Source organism: Ursus americanus, chromosome 4 (genome assembly GCF_024610735.1).
Source record: "Ursus americanus isolate L20-20 chromosome 4, mUrsAme1.1.p, whole genome shotgun sequence".
Classification (NCBI taxonomy): Eukaryota; Metazoa; Chordata; class Mammalia; order Carnivora; family Ursidae; genus Ursus; species Ursus americanus.
The window spans coordinates 81,857,626-81,871,846 of NC_142130.1; the positions used below are offsets into that span (position 1 = coordinate 81,857,626).

The 14,221-nt window shown below is 40.5% G+C and overlaps 1 protein-coding gene across 6 annotated transcripts in view; it reads right to left on the reverse strand.

Moving 5' to 3' along the window:
• Window positions 1-14,221, reverse strand: part of APP (amyloid beta precursor protein) — a 256,673-nt gene that overhangs the window by 99,354 nt on the left and 143,098 nt on the right. For 4 of the 6 annotated variants that reach the window (XM_045785473.2, XM_045785472.2, XM_045785471.2 and 1 more), the window contains exon 7: window positions 993-1,160. The exons of the other annotated variants lie outside the window; for them this stretch is intronic. In XM_045785473.2, the coding sequence (XP_045641429.2) occupies window positions 993-1,160 (168 nt within the window). The remainder of the gene's footprint in view (window positions 1-992; window positions 1,161-14,221) is intronic. 6 annotated transcript variants of the gene reach the window in all.

Consider the following 14,221-nt stretch of genomic DNA (forward strand, 5'->3'; position numbering starts at 1 on the left):
CTCAAAAAAGAAATGCACAGCCAACTGAGTTTAATCTTTAATTTCTCAAGTTGAGTAATTCTTTCTTGAGTAGTTCAAATCTCCTACTCACGAACAATAGTAAATAAATAAAATTGGGACTTTCACACGGAAGGCTGTTAATAAGAACAGAAGTCCCCTATGTCTGGTTCACTACCTCCTGAGTGCTACCTCCGTGGAAAAAGTTTCATCTCACATTTGAGTCACTGTCACTTCATGTCTCTATCTCCCAGAGTTATGAAGAGCTGAAAGTTCGAGAAAAAAGGCTTTGAAAATTATATTCCCCGAATCTCTTGTCATTCAAGGTTTCTAACGTTAAGTGAAGAGTTTTCTTCTGTTTCCAAGAGAAGACACGAAAAATCGATATTGCAACCAGCCCGGTGAGAGCTCAGAGGCCACTGGGGCCTTTCTATCTTCGGGCATTTGAGGTGCATATGTTCAATTCGATCACATTCTCTGCCACCACAATCAAAGTCACATGTTACAGAATAACTTAAAGGTAGTCATCACAACCATCGGCCTTGCCAGGGCAACCGAAGCTGCAACAGCCAGGCTTCTGGGGCTAAGCCTTGTTCGCACACGTACTGCTCATGCGCAGACCCGAGCACACAGGTGCACAGACAGACACACACACGTAGACATTCGCTGAGAACAGGCGAGAAGACAAAACAGCGACTCCAGCTGGGCTTAGAGAGAGGCACCCAGAAGAAGTCCCTCGAGATTGCAAGACGAAGGCACCACAGCTAGTGGAAGAACACATCCAGGGCCATGCTTTATTAGAGAAAGACGGAGATGTGTGCTCGGGGGTGAACAGACGGGAGGAGACGCCGGGCAGTTAGAGGAGTGGACAGAAAACGTGGTTAGTGGGAGCAACAGACCCGTTCCCAAGGACCAGGAAAACCAATCTGTTACAGAGAGCAGAGTCAGTGGCGAGAAAGACGAAAGGTGGCCAGGCTCGAGGAAGGTCCACTTACTGACGCTGCCACACACGGCCATGCAGTACTCCTCTGTGTCAAAGTTGTTTCGGTTGCCGCCACATCCGCCGTAAAAGAACGGGGCGCACTTCCCTTCGGTCGCATCAAAGTACCAGCGGGAGATCATTGCTCGGCATGGCCCCGTCTCGGCTTGTTCTGAGCACACCTCTAATCAGAGGAGACGTGGGGAACCACATTTAGCATGAAAAGGTACCGGCTTGCGGTTCACGTACATGTTTACTTTTCTTAGGCATCAGTCCTCCCCGGGGGTGACGTGGGCTGGGATTATTAGGCAGATTCTGCCCAACATCTTAATCACCTACCGGGACTTTCGAATGACCTCTGAAACAGAGCCATGCACGCTCATCTGGTTTAATGAGCGTAGCTTAGTAGTAATAAAAGGATTCCAGCTGGAGGTGAACAGATCTTTTAGCTGCTTTTAGATTAATAGTAAATGCCCCAAAGTGTCTGCACATCGCAACACTCCTTCACTCTAAGAAATAAACTTCTCTTCTAGAATAACCTCAAGTCAGCTTTAAGGTAAAAGGATTGTGTCTGCTTATGATGCAAAAAACGTATTCTCTCACAAACCTCTGATTGTTTTCCCTCATGAAGGACAACCTTGCCTTGAAGTGTAAAATAATTACACATATTTTGAATGTGATCCAGTTTGCAGAGAGCCAGCCTGTCCACTGACCATATTTGAAAACATATGTAACATCTGTAAATGTGCCTTACAGCTGATTCTATTAGCTCTAGTTAAATACAATTTTTGATTTTTCATTCATCTGTCCTTTGGGCAATAATGTCACAAACAATAAAACATCGTCAACTAACTCTAATTTATTAATACATACCATGTACCGTTTTACCCTAAAGCACATCTTACCTGTCAACACTCTTTGCCACCCTCCCCAAGATCAGTGTCATGATCTCTGATTGATCCAAGCGTAAGAAGCTCTCTGTTTCCATTTGTAAAGTTACGGTGATTAGAACAGGAACTCTTCCACCTATGTATATTTCATTTTTGCTAGAAGTAAAACAATTCTCCCTCCGAGTTTGTGTCTTGCCCTAGCTAGGCTTATAGAGAGCCTGCGGATGCCTGAGCCCACACAGATATCTTATTAGTTTTATCATCATACCAAGGATAAGCATCCTTCTCAAAGAGAAATGTCACGCAAAACTCAGGGCTTCCAAATTAGGAATATTCAATAATATTTCTCTATTCAATCCTTTAAACATTCACTCAAAGACAAAGATCCACAATGTCTATGTAAACAAGAACTATTGTTTAACTTTCCTATACACCACTTATTGCTCTTGCCAACTGAGACAGAGGTGATGGCCAAACCAGAAGCTACCACCACCATGATGACGTCCACAGAGCAGGGAAGGGCAGTCAACCCGAAGCTCAGAAGGCAGATGTCAAATACTGTGCAGGAGAAAAGCTGGTGTACGGATATCCAAGATGGTTCTGGCTCTCTTCAGATGGTTTTCAGATGGACGTATCTGGCTCCAGGAGCATCAGCACTCAAGGTCACCCATCTCTAATGTCTTCTCATTCAGTACTGCTGCTTTCAAAGTCCATCCTTGCCAAGCCATGATGTATCTTCAGTTTGCTTTCTGCACAGAGCTCTCCTGTACGATGAGACTCTGCCAACCCGTTCACAAGCTCCCCATCCACTTGGCAATTTGATTTATCCCCCACAAAGTAAAGGACTGGTAGTCATACTCACAAAGGATAAAATAAGTTTTGGGAGAGGGGGAGAGTCTGATCACCTCTGAGTTACTGACAAAGCAGCTTCTGGGCCATAGAGCTAAAAGCCACCATGCTCTAGAGGTGGGCTCCCTGCAAACCACAGCCATCAGCTATCTCCACGCCTGCACCTTAATGACTCTTTCTCTCAGCTGTAGGAAACACCCACAGGCTCTCTCCCTTGTAGTTCCCTCACCAATCTGCACATGTTTATGTGACAGGCTCTTTCTTGTTTCTAAGATGTGGTAATATTCATCATTAATCCCTTCCTCAGGCTGTACTCACTGCAACAAGACTGCCAGGCACGGTGTCCTCTGAGCCTATACTGTGGGTGAAGTTGGCCCTGGAGTTGCCAGTGGCCGCGGCTACCAAGAAAGGCACAGGGTGCAGGATGCCTCCCCCCCCATGGTATGTCCTCGAGTCACAGGACCATCGGCAACAAAACCATCATGCTTCAACAACTCACAGCGGTCCTCACATTTTATACTCAGAGTACCAAGTATGGGCTGTCTTGTGCTCGCGTGCCGCAGGCCCCACAGCGAACGTCACGGCTGTGCAGGGGCAGGAACGTGTCTCTATGGTATCTCCTGTGTACTAAATAAAAGTGAGAGAATTTGGGGGGGGGGAAGTGAAGTAATGGGATAAAAGAATGATGATCAAAGGACAGGATCCATGATGGATATTTGCCTTTGTGTGTCACCTTGTAATTTCTTCTGATCAAGGCAAAACCTCCCAGTCTAGAACTCAAATGGCATTTTAATAGAGCGTTGTTTTCCTATACCACAAGTGAAACATTTTTCATTCATTCATTCAATTTTTCTTCTGTCTGAAGATAATGGCTACAAACCCCCTTTGTCACACTTAAATTTGTAGAGTCCCAGTCAACCAGAGAAAGCATTCAGGACTCAAAATCCATTTATATGTCAACTAAGTAAATGGAATGAATTAAACGATGAGCCCACAATTCTTGCTGGCGTCTCCAGCTGCAAGAGTCTTGACACATCAATCTGAAAAGGCAAAGAATGGAGTGACAACGTTTAGGGAGTGTTTTGGTGGCTCTCCTGACATTATCAGGGCTGTTGCACTCTTGACACCGAAGGCCCCTCAGTTTCGTGACTCTGGTGTATGTGGACGAGGTGAGACACAGCCATCAATCCCACAGTTCTCACACAGAACATGCGATAATGTAGCCGGAGTTGGTGTAAGAGTGTGTGATAATCTAATGTCAAATAAATAACTTATCATGGAGTACCCACATAGGAGCCACAGAGCAGGGGTACAAGTGGCTCTCTGTCACTTTGGAACCTCTTGAACACAAGCACTCTGCCGAGCCGGTTCTGATCTGCTGACATCGAGAAACCACATTCCAGCTGCCCTGAAAGCAGAGCAGGGACAGCAGGAGGGAAATGTGGCCAATCTCCAACACCGCCGTTCCACCATCCAGCTGCGTCTCCCGTCACTTTCGGTCTTGTCAGGACTCGAACATCAACTTCCTTGAGCGGGAGGGCTCATTTCAGAGGGGACTCAGTGGGAAATTATTTACAGTCTCATCCACTAAATGCAAAGCATTTAGACCTTCTGGGACTGTAGTCCCCCAAACAGAATCCACCTGCAAATTAGAACTGCAGTGTCCCTTTCTCCACCTTTATTTTCTTCTCAGAATGTAAAATAATAAGTAAAAAGACTCACATTTTAAAGCCATTTGAATTCTAATCCACCTTTGTTTCTATTCAGAGTAAATCTTCCATATCCTAATGAAGAAAATTCGCCCAGAATAACAGAAGCAGGGATCTTTCTCAGAATGCTTCACGTCAGACAGAAATATTGGCTCAGACTTATACAGACATCTAAGGAACGATGATCTTTGTTTATTCATATTTAATTCTTAAACTCCTAAGATCACAAACTGGTTTCTTAATATGCATCTAGCTGAATTCTGCTGGCAGAGAAGGCTTAATCTCTTCTTTTAGAATAGCTCTATCCACTCTTCACGACAAGAGACCATTTAATAAACTGAAATGCTGGCGTACACAATGCATATGAGTTTATGTGCTTAAAAACCAGCTCTGTGCATTTTAGATCTTTGTAAGGGAGGCCCTTGCCAAGATCTGGGCTGGTTTCAACAAGAAATTCCATTTTCTAAAAATCTATATTACACAAATACAATATAGGAGCAAAGCTGGAGCTCCCTACAGGATATAAAATGACAAGGCAGTCCACTGTCCCAAAAATAACGCTCAGCCACAAAAAATTAATTCTAAATAGATGTCCAATTGAAGTAAACTTTATTGTGGACAACCAAAATTAGAAAATTTTATACTTTAAAAATATATCAGCATGAAGACAGTTGTGAAAGTGGCAGCTAGGATCAGGGGAAAATCACCACTTTCAAAGGTACAATAATTATAATGCCTTCTTAAAAAGCAAGATGATTGGGGTGCCTGGCTGACTCAGCCAGGAGAGCATGCAACTCTGCAACTCTTGACCTCAGGGTCGTGAGTTTGAGCCCCACATTGGGTGTGGAGCTTACTTAAAAAAAATTAGTTAATAAATAATGTAAAAAGTGTTTTAAAAAAATCAATAAAAAGCAAAATTAACAGATTAACAAATAATTAGCTTTAAATAAAGCACTAACTAAAGAATAATTTTAGAATGTAAAGCTTTTTATTATTCATTTTTAATAGCTAAATTTCAATTATTTGACTACTGGAATATGTGAAAATAAAACTAGTATTGTATGGAATGTATAAGGTTTAAATTTACAAATTTTGAGAAAGCGATCACTTGAATAATCCTAGAAGATTTTTTTTTATAGAAAGCTAGAAATTGTACATTCTGATATTGTAAAGAAGCAAACAAAAAAATTACCTAGGAAAATTTCTCCATATCCTGCAAGAATATATGCAGAATTAAAATTCATATATAGTACAAGTATACCTATTTTCTTTGAGCTAAAAATTACATATCTTGAAATTTTATTTTTTTTAAGTAGTCTCCATGCCCAGCATGGAGCCCAATGTGGGGCTTGAACTCACAACCCCGAGGATCAAGACTTGAGCCAAGATCAAGAGTTGGATGCTTAACCAACTGAACTACCCAGGGACCCCCATATCTTGAAATTTTGAAGTAGAGTACAAAGGGCAAATATAGTCTGACCTTGTAATAAATCATTTAATTATAACCATAAAATAAAAATGATGACAGAAATATTAAAATCTACTAAATATGCTTATCTTTAATATTTCCAATAAGTGTTGACTGATCTGCCTAATCATTCAATCTATTAATAAAGAATATAGCAGTTTATAATAACTTCTTTTCAGCCTAATTAAGTTATGCCTACAATTCTAAATATTACCATGGGATGCAATTTTGTGAGCCTGTTACTAGAACACATCTCATATTCCGTCGAATAAAGTAGAAAGATTTGCATTTAACTCATAAGTAAAATTTTAAAAAGCCAACATACTAGAAAAACAATGATTCTTTTTTAAGAGCGTATTTTTTGCAACAATAGATACACGTACTTTTAATTAAAAGGGAATTTTATAATGTGCTTGCAAATATTTACCAGTAGTCATCAGAAAGCCTGTCCAATAGAAAATAATTCTAATCAGGGCAATAAATGACCAGATATTTATTACCCAGTAATTGTATTTTATGAAATAAAGGCATGTAAAAACAGGTAAGCAAGCTTGAACTAAAGTCTTGTAACAAATCTCATTTAAGCCCCAAATATGGGTTGGACCATATAAACAAGTGATAGGAACAGCTGTGTGTGGTCATGAAATCAGTGACTCAGTAAGGAACGATGGGTGTCACGGAAGTCTCTACAAGATATCTGTAGTTGGCCAGCCTGTTAACTGAGTTGTGTTGATTCTCTGAGGCTATCTCATACATCTGTCATTCCAATTATACCTGACCCAATTCTCGCATCTCCCCATGATGGAAGAGTATTTATAAAATGCCACCTGAAGGAGATCCACTTGTAAGGATTTAGACTCATCGGTACTCTGTGGTGGCGGTGCTGGCCAGCATTCATGAAAGGGCACCACTCTGACTTTTCCTGATTTCTTTGTTTCCTGTTTGTTATGAGAATACAAACTGTTGGTTATGGGAATAAACTTGTTTTTCACGAAGCTGTGTGGTTAGTCTAAAAAGCAACATGGTATTATAAGAAGCTCCAAATTCCAAATAAGATAAGAAGAGGTCATGTCCTCTGCTGGAAATAAGGCAAAGTGATTTTTCTTAGTGACTGAGAGGCAGGGTATGCTGGGAAACTGATTATCTCGGGGGGGGGGGGGGAGTGCGATTTATAATGTTCCATGATTTCCATGGTGTAAACACTCCCGCCATTGGTATTTCAAGCTATCACTGGTCATGGCGCACAAAATTCCTGTATAATCACCTTTTACAGGCTAGCAGAAGTTGTCTACACTGCACCAAAGAGAGGAATTATATGGGCACAAGTGAAACTAGTCACAGTTACATATACAGCAAGATAGTAAGAGTTTTCTAATTTGTTTGGTCCTCAGAGCTGAATTTCTACAAAATTCCTCAGTGGGAAGACACATCAGGATTCTTTCACACTTGGTAATATCTGATAATATATTAAGAACACCACCACCATAGATAAGGATGGTTTTCCCTTTGTTTCTTGTTCCCCGTCTCAATCTCCTACATCTGCAAGGTAGGAGGGGCATGCATGCAATGCTACTAGAAATTACCTGCAAAGTGCAGTCCATGGATCAATGGGGCCAGCACACCTGGGTCTGAGGACCCACTTCAGAGCTCTGTCTCTGAATCTACGTTTAGCAAGTGCCTCATGGCTTGAATGGACATTAGTATTTGAGAAATCAGTGTGATCAACCCTATCTTTTATGTAGTTGAAGAGTCAAAACCAGATATGGAAGATTCAATCACTTTCCAAAATGCCCAGAGGGGAAGGATTGAGTAAAAAGAAGCACAGCTTTTTGGCTGAGAAAAAGAAGTCCACATATCTTTGGGAAAAGAGGAATACAACATATTTTAGTAGAGGTGTTAAGACTCAGATATGTTCTATCTCAAAAGCTAAATTTTAGGAGTTAGCCATACATATTTCTTTGACAGAGTTTCAATACTTGTGACTCAAATCCAATACCAACATCATAATTTTCTTACATATGTGTCTATGAAAACTTACGACTTCTCAGAAATCTGAATTTAAGTGATAATGTTCTTGTAACATGCCAAAACACCAGAAATAAAGTTATTTTTATTTAGAGAAATAAACAAAGAAGCAACGGAGGAGGCTTGAAATTTACTTTTATCACCTCTCCGTCAAGAAAGAATTACATGGAGTTCCTGTTCTTGCAACAAAAAAGGATGCTTCTAGATAATTCCAGTCCTGGTTGGAGGACAGTCCTGCTATTTCATGACCTTTTCTGGGGGAGACTGGGCGTCTCCCCCTTGCCATTTTAGCTGGTCCCTTGTCACAGGACCTACCAGGAAAGGATGGGCAGCCCCAGCTGAGAACATGTGTCCCTGATTGCTATACGGACACTAACCGCCATTTGCTATTTTAAAACAGTGTACCAGGGGAGAGTGAATTGCTTTTGGAAAAATACCAAACAAAGCTAGGAAGGCAGTTTTTCTCCATCTCTCACTGTCTATATGGCAAATATGCACACACAAGATTAAAAAAAATCAAAATTTTGTGCCGATTTGTCTCTAAGCCATGACGCTACATTTCATATCTTACCAGATACCTGTTTTTACCTGATAAATGAGTATTTATCATCTTTGTTTGAGCTTATGTTTTATTTACTTATTCTTCTCAGAAAAAAAATGTTCACTGGGTACCTACAATGTGCAAGCGCTGACTTCAGTGTTACGGCCAACATTAAGATGAGACACAATCTTGCAGGGTTGTTTCCCTGCTCACATATTTAAAGCTGTGCATCACTGGAGATCCCAGTATCACAGTCCAGAAATTAGAAACCAGAGAGATTCTGCCCCCATTCCCCCTCAGGGGACATCCGGCAAAGACTAGAGACATTTTTAGTTGTCACGACTGGGGGATGTTACTGGCATCTGGCGGGAGGGAGAGTGCTACTGAACATCCTAAAATGAAGAACTGTCGGGCCCCAAACACTGTTCATGCTGAGACTGCCACAGTCCACGCAAACACCAGAAGGAGTCACGCTGCAGTGCAGTAATTATGCCCAATTCAGAGACTGGGGGCTAATAAGCAACAGTCACTGACACCTCAGAAATCTTAAGTAACAACTATTGTTAAATTCCAGAATGGCTTTAGTCATGAGATTGCCCAACGAGGGCCTTCTATGTTTCTCTCATGAAGCGTTAGGAATTCAAACTCACATGCAAGGAACACAAAATTTCTGCCCAGATTCTGTCATACTCTCATACTCTGCCTCAGAAGTTATATTCAACAAGAACATAAAGTAAATTTAAGAAAAAGAGAGACAACCCTATCCTCACAGTTAAATACTCCAACAGTCTTACCATGATAAACGAAACACAGCGCACCTTTGACAAGTCTTCAGTTCTAAACTCCTTTTATCATTTCAAGAGTCTCTCAAATTTTATTTATTTACTTATTTATAAAAGTTTACTTATTTATTCTTTTTTGTAATCTCTACACCCAACGTGGGCCTCGAAATCACGACCCCGAGATCAAGAGTCGCATGTGCTTCTGACTGAGCCAGCCAGGTGCCCTAAGAGTCTCTTAATTTTTTAAAATTTGGGCTTTTGCTGCCTGGAAGGCTGAAAGGTTTTACTGAGCATCTTTCTGAGGTGAGATTCAGTCAGGCTCACCTCGCCTTGATTTCTTGATCTTCTAACAAAATCCTAACAGGTCAGAAGTTGGAAGAGGTGGCTACAAACCAGCAATGAATTTCGAGAAGGGCAAAATGGTTGACGGCTGAGTGAAAGAGGTGTTTAGGCTGTAACCCACCCTGCTTAAAAACTCTAGGAAGCATTTTTCTACAAGAGAACTACAGATTTCCATTAAAACCCACAATTCTGTTACCTGCCCGTGGAATCCGAGCCCCTACTCAGTGAAGCAAATGGACTGGTTAGAAAGGTGGGCCTCTGAAAATAACATGATGTCTAAATGAATAATGAACTGTTCTCTCACTTGCTGGATTCTTTTATTATTATTTTTTTTTAATTGGAAACTCCATGTTGTGTAGATATATGCTACTGTAGTGTCTGAGGCGTTTGTATATTTTTTGAACAGTAACTGACTTGGGGAAAAACATGAGAAAGACTAGCATTTTTTTTTTTTATCTGGTTTCTGGAGTTGAATGGAATCAAACTATTTTTTATTTTTAACAGATTTAGTCACAAGTGCATTAAAATACCTTTGGCTGATTATGTCCATTACTAACATTGAGTCTTGAAACAAACAGTGTAGGAATGGAACATGAAAAGTACATGCCATGAGCACTGCTAGCCATGTGAAGTTCAAAAGTATAATTTCCCATGTGGCCACGCAGATTTTGGAGAATATCCTAAACCAATGAATTCTGCACTTCATGGTATGCAAATTATATCTCAGTAAATTTATTAAAAAATAGAGAATTATACGTATACACACACAATTTTTTATATGGCTCTTATCCTCACTCTCACGTTTTAAGTAAACTACCTGACTGGGGCTTCTGAGTTGGGACCATCCAGCTACATGAAAAGAAGCAGTCAACACCATGCTTGGTCTCTAGCAAACACCTCAACATCAACAGCTGTCATGCCATGGGCACCAAAGAATAGGCTGCCCCTTGGCACATCTCTGTGCCAACATGAGTTCTCTCAACATCATTAGGAAGGATGCTACATTCTGGCCCAGGAAGAAGGGTGTATTTTACTTGCCCTCAGTCATAACACTGAGGGGAAGGCTACTTCAAAAGGGAGGAGCCATTATTCCTTTGCCTTGTTCCTCAATACAAACTGGATCTTTATTTTCATTTTTGGGCAGCACACTACTATGAGGCCTCCAACGAGAGTATGGGAGCACATTTTCCTGCTCCCAAGTCATGTTCGGTTTTCCCCCAAACCTGGTAAAAAGTTGAATATGAATGAGAAGCAAGAATCCTATTAGTGAATCCCAGGACACCTTGTTAAGTGTCACGTCCATTACAGACAGGTAACAGTGAAGATGTCAGAATTAGGCTAAGGTTTGGTTTCTCTACCCTGGAGATCAGTGCAAGCCACTCTGAGTTATTTACAACGGTTCTCATATTCCTTCTGTTTGGTGCTCCACAAACTGGCAAATCTCGATTCTTCTTAAAAAATCACTCACATGCCAGCTTCTCATAAATGCCTTAGTTAAAACTTCTGTCTCCAGGCTGAGCCCTCTCCTTCCTCTGTGATGTCGAAGTGCCTTACCAGCCAGGTCGAAGAGACTTGTGTCTCTACGCAGGAGGGAGTGTGCAGGAATGGCTGGAAGCAACATGGGCGAGCTACCCTATTCATATCCCTGTGCCCCCAGGAACCAAGGCAATGCCCAGTACCTGGGCATGTCTGGTTGATGTTGGTGGAACATGCAGCAGTAAATCACATGGTGCTGCTCCCAGATTAATGATTACCAGAGGGAGAAGAGAAATAATTTAATTCTGCAGAGTTCAGTCATCTAGCCCAAGGCAAGCAACATTAGATCAAACTTTTTAACTTCATCATCATACACGATGCTTAAAGAGCTACCTGTATCAGTCTCTGTCCATTTAATAGATGAACTTCCAAGAACTTCAAAATAGCCCCAAAAAATGAAACACTATCTTGAAATGCAGTAGCATTTAATACTATCTGAGTTGAATTTTCAGCTGGAGATAAAATTTAACTGCAGGTATTTGAATATACAATGTGTATTCATAAAAAATATTTTAACCAAGAAACCGAGTTTAGATTGTTTTTCTTAACATCTATGTATAAATATCACGTCTATTATGCCAACAGATATGGATACAACACACTTACGCTTTTTATAATAAAAAAAAAACCCCAATTTGTTGGTTTACCTTTGGCATTCCTAATTAGCAGTGAACATTAGTTCTCTGAAAAATCAGAATAATGCTTATAATCGTGACAACTATAGCAATTTAGGTTAAATGAACACTTACTGTCTACCAGGAACTGTGCTAAGTGTTTGCCATAGATCACACCATTGAATCCTCACCAAATGATTAAAATGAGGTAGGTATTACCTACTTTACAGAGGGAAACCGTGGGATTTCAAGGTTAACTGACACAAATTTACATGGGTAGGTGACAGAGGTAGGATTTGATTCTGGGCTGCCTGTGCTCTTAAAACAAACCAAATACTTAAATGCCAGGCATTACGGTAAATGCTAAACATGGACCAACTAACATAATTTGTTCAACAAATATGAACTGTTTTATCAGCATCTATACCATACACATGAAAAAAGACTTCACCAAGATTACTTAACTACCCAAGGCCATAAAATCATTAAAAATTCTCTCTTGAACACTAATAGTCTGCCTCTAACCAAAATAAAACTATCAGTGAAATTAACCTGGCTTGCTAGTATCTGAAAAATAAAAATTTCCTAATATTTATTCTTTCCTTTTTTTTTTTTTTTTTTAAGATTTATTTGTTTGAGAGAGCATGAGCACATGGGGAGGAGGAGGGGCAGAGGGAGAGAGAAAGAATCTCAAGCAGACTCCCCGCTTAGCGTGGAGCCCGACTCGGGGCTTGATCTCATGACCCTGAGATCATGACCTGAGCCACAACCAAAGGTCAGATGCTTAACTAACTGAGCAACTCAGGCACCCCTCCTAATATTTTTCTCATGACCCATATCAGGGGTTTTCTGTAAGGACACAGATAGTAAATACTTCCAGCTTTGCAGGCCATACGGTATGTCCCGCAACTACTCCACTCTGCCTCTGGAGCAAGAGAGCAGCTAGGACGATACGTAAACAAATGGCATTGGTTGTGTCCTAATAAAACCTCTGTATTAGAAAACAGGTGACTGGTCCTATATGACCCATGGTAATGGTCTGCTGACCCCTGATCACCATCATTGTTATTTAAATAACAAGTCTAAAACTTAGGAAAGGCTCAGTATGAGATAAAAGTAAGATGAATATATGATTATAGCAAAGGGATACACATGGACCAGGGAGTACAAGTTAAACTAAACCAGTATGCGTTTGTAAACAAAAGGAAAAGGAAAAAGGAAATTTTGACATGAATGAAGTAGAAATAACCTGGCCCATTTGGATCTGAATGCTGGCTTGCTACCTTTGTGACCATGGCCAATTAAAAAAACAAAACAAAACAATTCTCTAGGCCTTAGCTCCCTTAGTTATAAATGGAGAAATAAAATTTCTAGCACACAGCACGGCTACAAGGATTAAAAGATAGAAGTAAGTGCCCTAGAGTGGTAGGCAAGTGCATCTTGATATCGCGAGCTCCCCACTGCAATTGCCACAGTGGCAGAGTGCCTGGCGATCGGCAGGAACACAGTGAATATTTTCTGAATAAATGCGCAGAAGGAAAAAAACCAGACTAATTCTAGATGGACAAAACAGGCTGGAATAAATCAAACATTATGTCATTTATTACAATACCAATGTTTAATCAGGGTTTAGAATCCATGGTTGAGTCAGAAATTGCCCTGACATCTTGGGTGATGAAGTGTTACCCCTTCTCGAATCACAGAAAATTAGTAGGAGCAAGAATCTAATATACTGTTGTTTTACTCAAATTGGTATTGGCTTATTCTACAGGATCAATATCCAAGTTTTTCTGAAGTAACAAACCCAATAAATCCTAAAGCCAGATGGATGTGCTCACTTTTTCCCCTGGAATTGGTAACAGAGTTAGAACTGACATCTTCCACTTCAGCATCATTGATTCTAATACAATACAGCTGTGCCGAAATGTCCTATACTTTCCTTCCCTCTACCTATTTCTTTCAAATTTAAACAGGTTATAGAACGATTGAGTTTTTGTTATGAAGCACATTAAGGAATTGTATTAGTAGCAATATGTGGGTAATGAAGGAACAATTTTCTTATTAAGTAGGGTTGTAAATCACATTTTCTCTCGGGCACTGAAACATTAACATGGAAAACTAGATTGTGAGCCTCTCCTTCAATATCTCTTCTTTGCAAGTCGCTTCTGATTTTTATTTTCAGCACGGGAGCAGGCTCCTTATAAGCAGAGTTTTACAAAGTCAGCAATCAGGTACACGGCATGCTGTGTTTCTTCGTCAGGGAAGAGTTAGCTGGTAATACAGAAAACTCTCTGACATGGACTCAGATACCATAACATGTTTCTTTCCCAGAAAGCCTTGCCTCAATTACACTCTGTCCACTTCAGGAGTCTTCCATGGGATGGATGGATTCCTATTTAAAGCTGTTCTCTTTCTGGCATTAACAGTCGGTACTGTAAATGACCACATTGTGTGTTTAGAAGGTCACTCTTACTGCTTTTCCTGCCATC